Here is a 13,899-nt window from a genome sequence, read left to right as displayed (position 1 = left end):
AAGAAATCATAAAACACTTCAGGACATTCGTCTAGGCAAAGATTTTATGGCTAAGACTTCACAAGCACAAGCAACAAAAGTAAAACTGGACACATGGGATTATATTACAGTAAAAAACTTCTGCATAGCAGAGGAAACAATCAACAGAGTGAAAAGACAACCTGTAGAATGGAAGATAATATTTGCTAACTATGTATCCAACAAGCTGCTAATATTCAGAATATACACAGAAGTCCAACAACTCAACAGTAAAAAAAAAATCTCATCAAAAAGAGAGCAAAGGATCTGAATAGACTTTTCTCCAAAGACACACAAATGACTAACAAGAATATGTAAAAATACTCAATATCACATTATCAGAGAAATGCAAATAGAAACTACAATGAAATATCACCTTACCTCAGTTAGAATGGCTATTATCAAAAACATGACAAATGCCAGTGAGGATACAGAGAAAAAATAGTTCTTGTCAGCTTTGTCAAAGGTGACAGGATATCAGATGGTTGTAGATGTGCAGCCTTATTTTTGAGCTTATATCAGAATACAGTGTCTTCTCCTTAATTTTTTAGAATAGTTTCTGTAGGAATAGTACCAGCTTTTCTTTGTATACCTAGTGCCTGTTTTGGTACCAGTACCATGCTGTTTTGGTTACTGCAGCCCTGTAGTATAGTTTGAAGTTGGGTAACATCAGGCCTCCAGCTTTTTTCTTTTTGCTTAGGATAGGCTTGGCTATTTGGACTCTTTTTTGGTTCCAAATGAATTTTAAAATAGTTTTTTCTAGTTCTGGAGGAATGTCGCTAGTAGTTTCATAGAATAGCATTGAATCTGTAAATTGTTTTGGGCAGCATACCCATTTTAATGATATTGATTCTTCCTATCTATGGGCATGGAATATTTTTCCATTTGTTTGTGTCTTCTCTATTTGAGCAGTGTTTTGTAGTTCTCACTGTAGAGATTTTTCACCTCCCTGGTTAGTTGTATTCCTAGGTATTATTTTTTTATGTGGGGATTGTGACTGGGATTGCCTTTCTGATTTGACTCTCAGTTTTGCTGCTGTTGGTGTATAAGAATGCTAGTAATTTTTGTACATTGATTTTGTATCCTGAAACTTTGCTGAAGTTATTTATCAACTGGAGGAGCTTTCAGGATGAGACTAGGGGGTTATCTGGGTATAGATTTAGATTATCTGCAAATAGACAAAATTTGACTTCCTGTCTTCCTATTTGGATGTCTTTTATTTCTTTCTCTTGCCTGATTGCTCTGGCCAGGACTTTCAATACTATGTTGAATAGGAGTGGTGATAGAGGGCATCCTTGTCTTTTGCAGGTTTTCAAGGGGAATGCTTCCAGCTTTTGCCCATTCAGTTGATGTTGGTTGTGGGGGTTGTGGGTTTGTCATCGATGGCTCTTGTTATTTTGAGGTATGTTCCTTCAATAATTAGTTTATTGAAAATTTTTAACATAAAGTAGTGTTGAATTTTATTAAAAGACGTTTCTGTGTCTATTGAGATAATCATGCAGTGTTTGTCTTTAGTTCTGTTTATGTGATGAATCACATTTATTGATTTGTGTATGTTGAACTAACTTTGTATCCCAGGAATGAAGCCTACTTGATTATGGTGGATTAGCTTTTCAATGTGCTGCTGGATTTAGTTTGCCAGTAGTTTGGCGACGATTTTAGCATCAATGTTCATCAAGGATATTGGCCTGAAGTTTTGTTTTTCTGTTGTGCCTATATCAGTTTTGGTATCAAGATGATGCTGGCCACATAGAATGAGTTGGGTTGGAGTGTCTTCTCCTAAATTTTTTAGAATAGTTTCTGTAGGAATAGTATCAGCTCTTCTTTGTACATCTGGTAGAATTCAGCTGTAAATCCATCAGGTCCAGGCATTTTTTGACTGGTAGGCTATTTATTACTGATTCAATTTCAGGACCTCGTTATTGTTCTATTCAGGGAATTAATTTCTTCCTGGCTCAGTCTTGGAAAGTGTATATATCCAGGAATTTGTCCATCTCTTTTAGATTTTTTAGTTTGTGTGCGTAGAGGTGTGTGTAGCAGTTTAGGATGGTTGCTTTTATTAATGTGGGTCAGTAGTAACATTCCCTTCATCATTTCCAACTGTGCTTATTTTGGTCTTCCGTCTTTTCTTATTTATTAGTCTAGCCAGTGGCCTACCTACTTTATTAATTTTTTCAAAAAACAACTCCTGGATTCATGGATCTTTTGAATGGTTTTGCATGTCTCGATTTCCCTTCGTTCAGCTCTGATTTGTGTTATTTCTCAACTTCCGTTAGCTTTAGGGTTGATTTGTTCTTGCTTCTTTAATTTTTACAGTCACAAAGTTAGGTTATTAACTTGAGATCTTTCTAACTTTTTGATGTGGGTATTTCGCACTGTGAATTTCCCTCTTAATACCGCCTTAACTGGGTCCCAGAGATTATGGTACATGTATCTTTGTTCTCATTATTTTCAAAAAGTTCTTGATTTCCCCCTTAATTTTATTATTTACCCAAAAGCCATTGACAAAAACAAGTAATGAGGAAAAGACTCCCTATTCAATAAATGATGCTGGAATAACTAGCTAGCCATATACAGAAAATTGAAGCTGGACCTCTTTCTTACACCATATGCAAAAATCAACTCATGATATATTAAAGACTCAAACCGTAAAAGCCAAAACTATAAAAAGCCTGGAGGACAACCTAGGCAATACCATTCTGGACACAGGAACAGGCAAATATTTAATGATGAACATGCCAAAAGCAATCACAACAAAACAAAAGATTGACAAGTGAGATCTAATTAAACTTAAGAGCTGTTTCACAGCAAAAGAAACTATCGACAGAGTAAACAATGTACAGAATGACAAAAAATATTTGCAAATTACGCATCTGACACAGGTGCAAGATCCAGCATCTATAAATAACTTAAACAAATTTACAAGAGAAAAACAACCCCATTAAAATTGGGCAAAGGACATGAAGAGACACTTCTTAAAAGAAGACATGCATGCAGCCAACAAGCATATGAAAAAAAAATCACTGATCATTAGAGAAATATAAATCAAAACCATGATGTGATACCATCTCACGCCAGTCAGAATGTCTATTACTACAAAGTCAAAAACTGACAGATGCTGGCAAGGTTGTGAAAAAAAAGGGAAAGTTATATATTAATACTATTGGTGGGAGTGCAAATTAGTTCAACCAAAAGGGAACACTTATATACTACTGATGGAAGTGTAAATCAGTTCAACCATGGTGGAAAGCAGTCTGGTGAGTCCTCAAAGAGCTAAAAGCAGAGCTACCACTTGATCCAGCAATCCCATTGCTGGATATGTACCCAGGGGAATATAAATCATGCTACCATAAAGGCACATGCACATGAATGTTCATTGCATCACTATTCACAATTGCAAATACATGGAATCAACCTAAATGTCCTTCAATGATAGATTAGATAAAGAAAATGTGGTACATATACACTATGGAATACTATGCAGCCATAAAAAGAATGAGATTATATCTTTTGCAGGAACATAGATGGAGTTGGAGGCTATTATTCTTAGCAAACTAATGCAGGAACAGAAAACCAAATACCATATTTTCTCACTCATGAGGTAGGAGTTAAATAATAAGAACTTATGAACATAAAGAAGGAAACAACAGACACTGAGATCTACTTGAGTGGGGAGGCTGGGAGGAGGGAGAGGAGCAAAAAAGATAACTATCGGGTACTGGGCTTAATACCTTGGTGATAAAATAATCTGTACAATAAACCCCCATGGCACATGTTTACCGACATAACAAATCTTCACATGTACCCCAAACCTGAAATAAAAGTAGAAAACAAAAGGAACTCTTATGCATTGTTGATGAAAATGCAAATTAGTATAGGCATTGTGGAAAACACTTTGGAGATTTCTAAGAGAACTAAAAATAGAACTGCCATATGACTCAACAATCCTACTACTGAGCATTTATTAAAATGAGAAGAAATCAATATATCAAAAAGATACCTGTACCCCTCACCCTATGTTTGTTGAATCACGATTCATAATAGCCAAGATATAGAATCAACCTAAATCTATCAATGGATGAATGGATTTAAAAAATGTAGTATATGTACATTATTCATCCATTAAAAAAAATGAAGTGCTCTGATTTTCAGCAACATGGGTGGAGCTGAAGGTCACTATGTCAAGCAAAATAAGCCAGGACTAGAAAGACAAATATTGCATTTTCTCACTCATATATGGGAGCTGACAAAGTTGATCTCTTGGAGTCAGAGACTAGAATGATGGTCACCAGAGGTTGGGAAAGACGAGGGCTTGGGGATGAACAAGAGTTGGTTAACGAATACAAACAGAGTTAGATAGAAGAAATAAGTTCTAATGTTCAATAGCACAGTTGGGTTACTATAGTTAATAATGATATGTAATAATTCATAATAGCTAAAAGAGAAGATTTGAAGTATTTCTAACACAAAGAGAAGATAAATGTTTGAGGTGCTGGATATCCTAGTAACCCTGATTTAATCGTTACACCTTGTATGCATTTATCAAAACATCACATGTACCCCCATGAAATGTATAATTAGTATGTATTAATAAAAAGTTTTTAAAAATCAGCTTAGAATTTCTACTACATAACATTAAAATGTATCACTTAAAAAGGTTCGTATTTCTACTAATTTTATGTGCATTTAAAATTTATGTATTGTTAATATTTAGCTACTTACTCAAATATTTAAAATTTTTGAAGACATGCAAAAATTGCCTAAGTGTTAAGATCTCTGAGAAATTGTAGGAAAAATGCTAATGAGACATTAGAGATGAGCTCACAAAGGCTGGGAGATTGAAATGGAGCTCTAGAACAAAAGAAGTCAGAGAAGGAAGAAGAAAGGGAACTTCTGAAAATGAGAAGAGTAAAATGTCAAAGGGCTCATCAAAGAGAAGTTCCAGATATAAATACTTAACTAGCTGTAAACAATGAGGGTATGTGTAACGTATAAGATGAGAGTACTATTCTGTGGACTACATTTCATGACACTGGGAACAAAAGTTAAGTGCATCAAAGAAATATATTAAATGTGGCCATGGTAGGATATTTCACTGAAACATCTACTTAGTTATGAGCACCATTTTCACTGCTACATGAGAAGTAAAAATGAATCCAGACAATTTATATGCAACAGAGCAAATGAATTACTGTCTACACTTACTAACAAACCACGTGACTTTCTTGAGTTTAGCAATTGTTCCAATTAAGTGTTGTTGCTATGATTATTCTGTTTCCCACAAAATATTAAATAAAAATAAAATAATAAAAAATGCATTATGTTATTAAATAGTCTTATCCCCATTTCACTTTTACGTCTTCCCCATAAGGTAAAGAGAAGAGGTATTATCCTCGATCTACAGAGAAGAGATTGAGCAACTTAAAGACACTTAGATCATTCAGATACTTTTAAAATTCCTGGTCCAGAGCTCTCTTCCATGTTTAAAATCTTACCCATACTCGCAGCATCAACTTTCACTATATTTAGATTGTCATTTCTATTTCCATGTGTACCTCCTCATATTTCTAAGATATTTCCACTATGTGTCATTGCATCATCCCCAACTCCACATGCCTTACACAAACTTGCTATCTTTTCCTTGTAGCAGATCCATTAGCGTTTTCTTCCTTCATTTACATCTGTCAAAAGCACAGTTACACTCTCACAGAAATTTGGAGTCTATTTAACTGCTCCCCTTTCTTTGATATCCTGTATTACAGTTTATCAATACCCGTTTCTTTCGATTATTCCTCTCTGGTGGTTTCCTTAAACCTTTCTCCAGTATTGTCCTCTTGACCGGTCTTTCACAATAGCTCTTAGTTCTCTCATTCATTCTGTACTCGGCCAGATTAATCTTTAGAAAATTCACTTTCTATATGTCACAGATAGGGGGCAGAATGAAGCCTAAGGATTGATACCGAAGGAGGATCTCAGATCTCATTAGTGTTATCTTTTGGTCACAGAAGGTTGGGAGATAATGGGACTGGGTTGACCAAGAGAAATTATAATCATGAATCAAGCAAAGAGAAGATAATGCTCATCTGGACAAGCAAGGTCCTCAAAGATCTGACTTCTCCTGAGCTATTTTGACTTATCTTTTATTACCTGCAATATAAAATTCTTTCTTCTGCACAGCTAGTTCTTTCAGTAAAATCAGAACATGCTGTGCTTATTTCTGCCCTGTGCTTTTGCTTGTATTGCTTTGTAATCATTCAAGAATGCACTCAACAAATATTTATTGAGCACCTTCAAGACTCTGGAAATACAAAAATGAAGATCCTGCTCTGCCCTTTAGTAGTTCATAAGGATGTAAGGAGAGTGTGTTGGGAGTGGGAGGGAAGGGGAGAAGGAGTAAGCAATTTAGCAACAAGTGCCATTGCTTGGAAAGCATTAGATGGGAACCTAAAGAAGCTAGTAGCTCTAGAGGTGACATTTGAACTGATCCTCTTCTTCCCCTCAATTTTTTTCAGATCCTATTCGAGTGTCCACATAATGCTACTATTCCTCTCAAATGCCCATGACCTTTATTGAGTTGTTAACCTACATTTTTCACCTTCTGAAAGTCCTTTGGAAATTACTGTTATTATCTCTGGTTTTGCCATTAATCATCATCTGTTTCCTATGTAGTCTCCTGGATTCCTCCGACCATATCATCAACTACTAAGTGCCAGGGATCATGTTTTACACTTTTTAGTATCCACCTCCAGACATAGAAACTAAATTCATGTTTTAAAAGATGTCTTCCAATCCTTTGTGTACATACAAATTTTCATGTTTAAGAACTCTTATATTTGCAGTCACATGTTAGTGTCTACAAGCTCTAGTGATCAAAATAAAATTTTCAGAGAGAAGAATGTACTTTAGTACATTATAATTTCTAAAGAAAGGTGTCATTAAATAATTTTACTTACATACCTGCTGATCCTAAGCTGATTATTATGTTGGTAATGATTCTGTTATTTAGTGCTCAGGGAGAAATGTGCAAATGTTTGAAAGAAGCACTGCAGGCAAGAGAAAAGTGATGATGTATGGTCAGCAATATATGCTGTGTTATTACAACCAACATGTTGGGTACAATGTTTATTGATTTTTTTGATCCTTAAGTAGGACTTCTGGTCTATAAAATATTTAATATCGTTTCCCAGGATCAACTTTCCTTGAACAAACATAGATGACTGCTCTTCCCTGACACTTTTTCATCAATGATTACCAGACTGGCACCACGGCGTACCCTCTTTCCTTCTTCCCTGAGTAGTTAAGGAAAGCTTGAATTGTGATTATTTTTATTTCAGTCACTTAAAACAAACAAGAAAGACAGATGCAACTGGATCAAATTGAGGAATTTTATAGCAGAGGAAGTGTGTATGCCTGAAAATAAATTAACCATTCAAAATAGACTCCATTTGCTACTTAGGGACCATTCAATCCATATATCTCGATTTGAATTTTCCAGATTAAATGCCCAATTTAATAACCATCCTTTTTTTTTTAAAAAAAAAAAAGTGAAGCTAATAATATTTTAAATTTTTAACATTGAGGAATTCCCTGTTTCTTCAAGTTAAAAAAATCATACACTAAAATTTAAGCAGAACACTATTGTTACATTCTACATAATACTTTTAAGGCATTTGAGAATATGTGAATTTCCTCTCTGCAAACAGTTACATCTCAAGATCATTATGCATGAACACTAGTAAAACTTGAACTCATTAAAGTAGAATGAGTTTATACTTCACTGGTTACCAATTTAGGGATTTAAATTTATAAATGATTTTCTTAATAGACTTTCTATTTGACTTAAGGAACAGATGAAAAAACAATGAAATAGTGCATGTAGCACTTTTAAATTATTAGAGAAAATAACATCATGTTTTATAGAAGACATTTATAAGTTGTAAAAAAGCTCATAGAGGAAAAAATGAAAATATTTATAAAAACTCAATAGATTATATTCTAGTTTTATTGTGCATCACATTATTTTAAGATTACTCAAATAATTTGTATGTCAGAATAATTTGTATGTCAGAGAAGTTGCTTTGCGTATGGGTTATAAAAGGTGTAATTTCAAACACTTTATTCTGGTAATATGCGTTAAACAAAGGATTCAAAATGTAACATTACAAATGTTGAAGTCTAGTGTTATGACTCACTTGGCATTGTTCCATTTCATAAGAAAACGCATACAGATATAATCAGTGGTATATTAGATATGACTTAGCAGATTGGAGACAACTTCTAAATATATATTTTCATTTCAGTATGTATATACATTTCATAAATATACATATTCATCTAGCATTTGCTTCTCCACAACAATCATTGTATTTGTTCCCCTGCTGCCTTTTTATGGTGAAGTTAATAACAAGTGCTCTTCTCTGTTGCCTTGGATTACTTGAATAAAAGCCTTTTATACAATCAGGGTCAGGCCCTCAGTTTAAGCTAATATTGTTGTATGATTTCAGAGAAATAATTTTGGTTTGGGGGTTTATTTAACTGAATTTTTATGGTGATTTTTAACAAAATACATTCGTTTTTTTAACTTTTGAACATGGATTCAAATATTAGCTAAATATTCAAGATAAATCAGAGGGCAATAATTTTAAAGAATGGGAAAGCAAGATTGCTCAAATAAACCTATTCTGAAATGTATTTGTCATGTGTTGACACTTCTACTAGAATAGGTGATCAATTCCTTAATAACATGGGTTTATTATTGGTTCCAGTCCCTGATTGTTACAGATAGTAAACAATGGGATGCTCAAGAAACATCTTGGAATAAAAATCTAACTTTTATTGTCAAACGCATTTTTACCTAATGCAACAGGAAGTAAAAGATTAAAGGACTAACATCAGTTTGAGGGTCTCAGTAATTAACACATTTGATTGCCTTTAGCTTTTCTTATGCTTTTTATTACATGTATGTATATATGGCAAAAACACTTTTGGATACTTTACCAATTGCTCATATGCCATTTCTTGTTTTGATACTACAGCTAAGTCATATTTCCCTATTGAGAAGTGGGAAAAGTTAGGCCAATATGCCAATAGAAATATCTGTGATAACACTACTCCTTTAAAAATCATTCTACTGATTTTTTTTAAAAAATGACTTACCTCACTATGTCTGTGTGATATTCAAAGTTAAAGCTCATTTCTTTTTCCAGGTTGTGGGGAGGCTTCTGTGCTGACTCTCTTCTGGCTTATTCATGAAAACGTCCTAAGCAGAGGAACGAGAGGCAGTGAGTAAAACAAACATAGAAACCCAGGAGAAAAGATATGCCCTGGAGACCTGTGCTAATGGCAACGAAGGGAAGGAAAGGCTCCTCCTCTGACACTTTCCCCATGTTAGCATGGATAGCTCGCAGATCCCCCTTTCAGATACCGAAATTGTACTTTAACCCAGAAATGTTTAGTCCAGAAATGTACTGAAACTAAATTTCCCTCTGCGTAAACAAGGCATGTCATACACTTGCATATCAATATAGCATATAATATGCAAAGATAATGTCGCTTCTTGACATCTCTGATACATAGAGTTATACCACGGCATAGAAATTTAGTCTGCTGTTATTTTAGTAACTGTTTAAAATGGTTTTCAACTCAAGTAACAGAACAGAGTTGTTTTTTAAAAAGCCCATTTTTATAGCAATTTCTGGCTAAAAGGCCTGAAAAAAAAATCATGCTAGCAATGTAGAGCTGGTTCTGAGGGGAGATTAACCAGTCAGGAAAACATGAGTAGTTTCGCTGCTTTGAAATGATTGACATTTTTGATGTCTCTATCCATGCGCAATAAGATGAAAAATTAATATTTTCAGAATAGAATGCCCAGAAATAAATTCACATAAATATACTCAACTGATCTTTGACAAAGGAGCAAAGGTAATACAATGAAGAAATGATAGTCTTTTCAACACGTAGTGCTGGAACAACTGCATGTCCACATGCAAAAAAAAAAAAAAAAGGATCTAGATACAAACCTTACATCTTCTAAAAAAATTAAGTCAAAATCAATCACAGACCTAAATGTATAACATTTAATTCCAAAACTTCTAGAAGATAACATAAAAAACAATCTAGTGACCTAAGGTTTGGCAAGGACTCTTTAGAGACAAGACCAAAGATGCAATCCATGAAAGAAAGAATTGATAATCTGGACTTTATTAAAATTAAATATTTCTGCTCTATGAAAGACACTGATAAGAGAGTGGAAAGAGAAGCCACCTAGTGGGAAAAATATTTGTAAAAGAAATATCTGTTATAGAATTGTTACCCAAATTGTACAAAGAATTATTTAAATCAACAATAAAAATAATATGATTAACAAAAGAGACCAAAGACCTTAACAGACACCTCACCAAAGAAGATATACTTACGACAAGCATATGAAAAGATGCTCCACATCATATATCATCAGAGAAACACAAATTAAAACATCAGTGAGCTACCACTACAAACCTATTAGAATGACCAAAATCCAGAACGCTGACAACAGCAAATATTGGTGGGAACGTGGAGCAACAGGAACTCTCACTTACTGATGATGGTAATGCAAAATAGCACAGCCATGTGGGAAAACAGTTGGGTAGTTTCTCACAAAACTAAACATATTCTTACCATGTGACTCACAAATTGTGCTTCTTAATATTTACCCCAAGGAGTTGAATCTTATGTCTACACAAAAACCTGCACATGGATGATTACAGCAGCTTCATTTATAATTGCCAAAAACTTGAAAGCAACCAAGATGTCCTTTACTAGGCAAATGGATAAACCGTGGTACATCCAAACAATAGAATATTATTCAACATTAAAAGGAATTCAGCTGTCAAGCCGTGAAAACATGTGGAGGAACCTTAAATGCATATTACTAAGTTTAAAAATCCAATCGACAAAGACCACATACTGTTTGATTCCAACTATACGACATTCTGGAAAAGGCAAAACTATGCAGGCAGCCAAAAGATCAGTGGTTGCCAGGGGTCAGTGGGGAGGGTGGGATGAATAGGCAGATCCCAGAGGAATTTAAGGCAGTGAAACTACTCTGCGTGACAGCTTGATTGTGAATACATTTCATTATTAATGTGCCCAAACCCATAGAATGTACAACGCTAAGAGTGAACCTTAATGTAACTACAGATTTGGGATAATAATGAGTTCTCATTTAAGCCTTTTTTTTTTTTTCTTTGTGGCTCACTAAAATGTCTCGGGTTCACCTTGTATCTTACCTGTTCAAGATTTGGAGTCAGTCATTATTTTTAGACACTATTCCTTTTAGAGAGGAGTGGCAGTTTGAAATGAAGTTCTGAGTGCTAGGTATTTTCACTCGTACGAGGATAGTATTGCTTCTAGGCCACTTCAGTAGACAGAGCCAGGAAATAAATTGCTAAAAATTATAAATTTCTGTTGATATTTAGGGGTTAAAGTTAATATATGGAGATTTTTATTACTTTTTAATTTTATATTTGTATCTATTTTTAACATGGAAAAATCATTTTATAGTAACAATATATTTATTTTAAATTACTTATTCTACAATATTCACAAGTGGTTTCAAATTATAATACCAGTATATTACTATTATAAATTTAAGTATAGATTTTGAAGTTTTCTCTGTAGTTTAAATTTTTTGTTAAATTTTTTTGTCTGTAGAAAGTATTCTATAAAGGATAGAAATTTAGAACACTGTACTCAAAACTTATTTGAAATAATACTTCTCTCTGTGTAGCTATATTATAAATTTGATGTATTGACTTACCTGTATCTGTATTAGTAATTGTTATTGTTCTTTTCTCCTTTAGTTTTACATTAGAATATATAGTCTTGATTAAAATCAAAAGTAAGTAAAAATTATACTCAAAGTAATATGGTTTTCATTCCTATCTGCTCCACCCCATTTCTACATCCATACATAGGTAACGAATTTCATTACTTTCTGGTTTATCTTTCCTTTGTTTATTTTAGAAACACTAGGCAAATATGTATGTAGGTAGATTAATTCATATTTCATTTTCATGCCAAATTTCACATATTATATAAAATCCAGAGTCACTAAATTTTGTGTAAGAATAAATCAATGTCTTGATCTTTTCTACATATTTCCTATAAATCATTTTATCTTAATACATAGAAATTTTCCTTATTCTTTTTCATGACTCTATAGCATTGACCTATTATTGCACCACTCTCTATTCAATATATCCCTTATAAATTAATTTTGCACCTACAAATGAGGTCTAACGCATATGTTGTATGTATTTGAGGAGTTAAGTTCTAGCATCCATTTTTAAAAAGTTCTGGCTGCAACATTACCAACAAAGTGTTTTTTCAAACTTTTGAATTTCTGCCAATCTTAAAAATACCAATGACATAGTAATACGAATTTGAATTTCTCTCATTATCAGTAATATTAATCCTTTCTTGTTTAGTGGCCATTTTCCTTTTACTTTCGGTTTCTGTGATTGGTTTATTAACGTCTTTTTTTTTTTTTTTTTTTTTTTTTTTTGGAGATAGAGTCTCGCTTTGTCACCCAGGCTGGAATGCAGTGGCGCGATCTTGGCTTACTGCAACCTCTGCCTGCTGGGTTCAAGCAATTCTCCTGCTTCAGCCTCCCGAGTAGCTGGGACTACAGGTACCTGCCATTACGCAAGGCTAATTTTTGTTTATTAGTAGAAATGGGGTTTCTCCATGTTGGCCAGGCTGGTCTTCAGCTCCTGACCTAAAGTAATCGCCTGCCTTGGCCTCCAAAGTGTTCGAATTACAGGCGTGAGCCACCGCGCCCGGCCTATTAATGTCTTTTGAGTTAGGTACTGAAACTTTTTTTTCAATTTTGAAAACATTTAAGAAAATTACACTCTACTTCTTGAAGGGAGAGCATCAAGGAATTGGTGGATATATGTTAAAACCACCATATTAATTTTTTAAAATTTCATAAATACACGTTTCAGACATGAAAATATCCTCTTTCTCTTTAAAGTTTTAACCACTTATTTTAGCATTTGCCAGTGGATCTTGCCTGTACCAATTATCATGTGATGTTCTAAGGTACTTTTTCTTTTTCCCATTCCTTCTACATTTATTCTTGGGGATTCTTCTGTAAAAAAATATTTGTTCCTTGAAACTCATTTAGTTATTTATTGGGACATTTACTTTTATAAACATAGACTAACAGGTTTCTCTTTTATTATTTTACTTATAATCTGACATCATTTTTATTTATTTGGTTGCTCAAATAGTTTCAGACCATTGGGAGTTCTTTCACACTGGCTCCTGTATTTTTTCATTTACTATGTATTTTCTAGCACTACAGAATATATTGCTCTACTTGTGTTTTGCCTGCCATGTTTCATGAGCACATAGACGTGCAAAAAACTTTTTTATTTTGAAATATTTGTATGCTTACAGAATATTTACAAAGATAGTGTGAAGTTTTGTTCTGTTTTGTTATGTTTTGTTTTGTTTTTTGAGGCAGGGTCTCACACTGCCTCGTACAGTGTCAGGGTCTCACGCTGTGGTCATAGGGTGGCACGACCACAGATCACTGCAGCCTCGGCCTCCTGGGCTCAAGTGATCCTCTCACCTCAACGTTTCAAAGAGTTAGGATTACAAGCATGAGCCACCGTGCCCAGCCTCGAGTTTTAATATATCTGTCATTCGGCTCTTCCTAATGGTAACATCTTATGTAACCATAGTATAATTGTCAAAGCAAAGCAAATAGTTCCTCCATCTTTTCTTTCTTTTTTTTTTTTTTGAGACGGAGTCTGGCTCTCGCCCAGGCTGGAGTGCAGTGGCCGGATTTCAGCTCACTGCAAGCTCCGCCTCCCGGGTTTACGCCATTCTCCT

At 34.2% G+C, this 13,899-nt stretch overlaps 1 protein-coding gene across 1 annotated transcript in view; it reads right to left on the bottom strand.

Moving 5' to 3' along the window:
- The window catches only part of KCNMB2 (potassium channel subfamily M regulatory beta subunit 2), a 454,246-nt gene extending 444,819 nt beyond the window's left edge, over positions 1-9,427 (bottom strand). Inside the window, exon 1 of the mRNA XM_011980367.1 lies at positions 9,175-9,427. Coding sequence (XP_011835757.1) covers positions 9,175-9,212 — 38 coding nt within the window. The 5' untranslated portion in view covers positions 9,213-9,427. The remainder of the gene's footprint in view (positions 1-9,174) is intronic.
- Between the last annotated feature and the right edge of the window lie 4,472 nt (positions 9,428-13,899).

The sequence above is a fragment of the Mandrillus leucophaeus genome, unplaced genomic scaffold (assembly GCF_000951045.1).
Source record: "Mandrillus leucophaeus isolate KB7577 unplaced genomic scaffold, Mleu.le_1.0 Scaffold211, whole genome shotgun sequence".
Classification (NCBI taxonomy): Eukaryota; Metazoa; Chordata; class Mammalia; order Primates; family Cercopithecidae; genus Mandrillus; species Mandrillus leucophaeus.
This window is presented reverse-complemented; position numbering and strand designations above follow the sequence as displayed.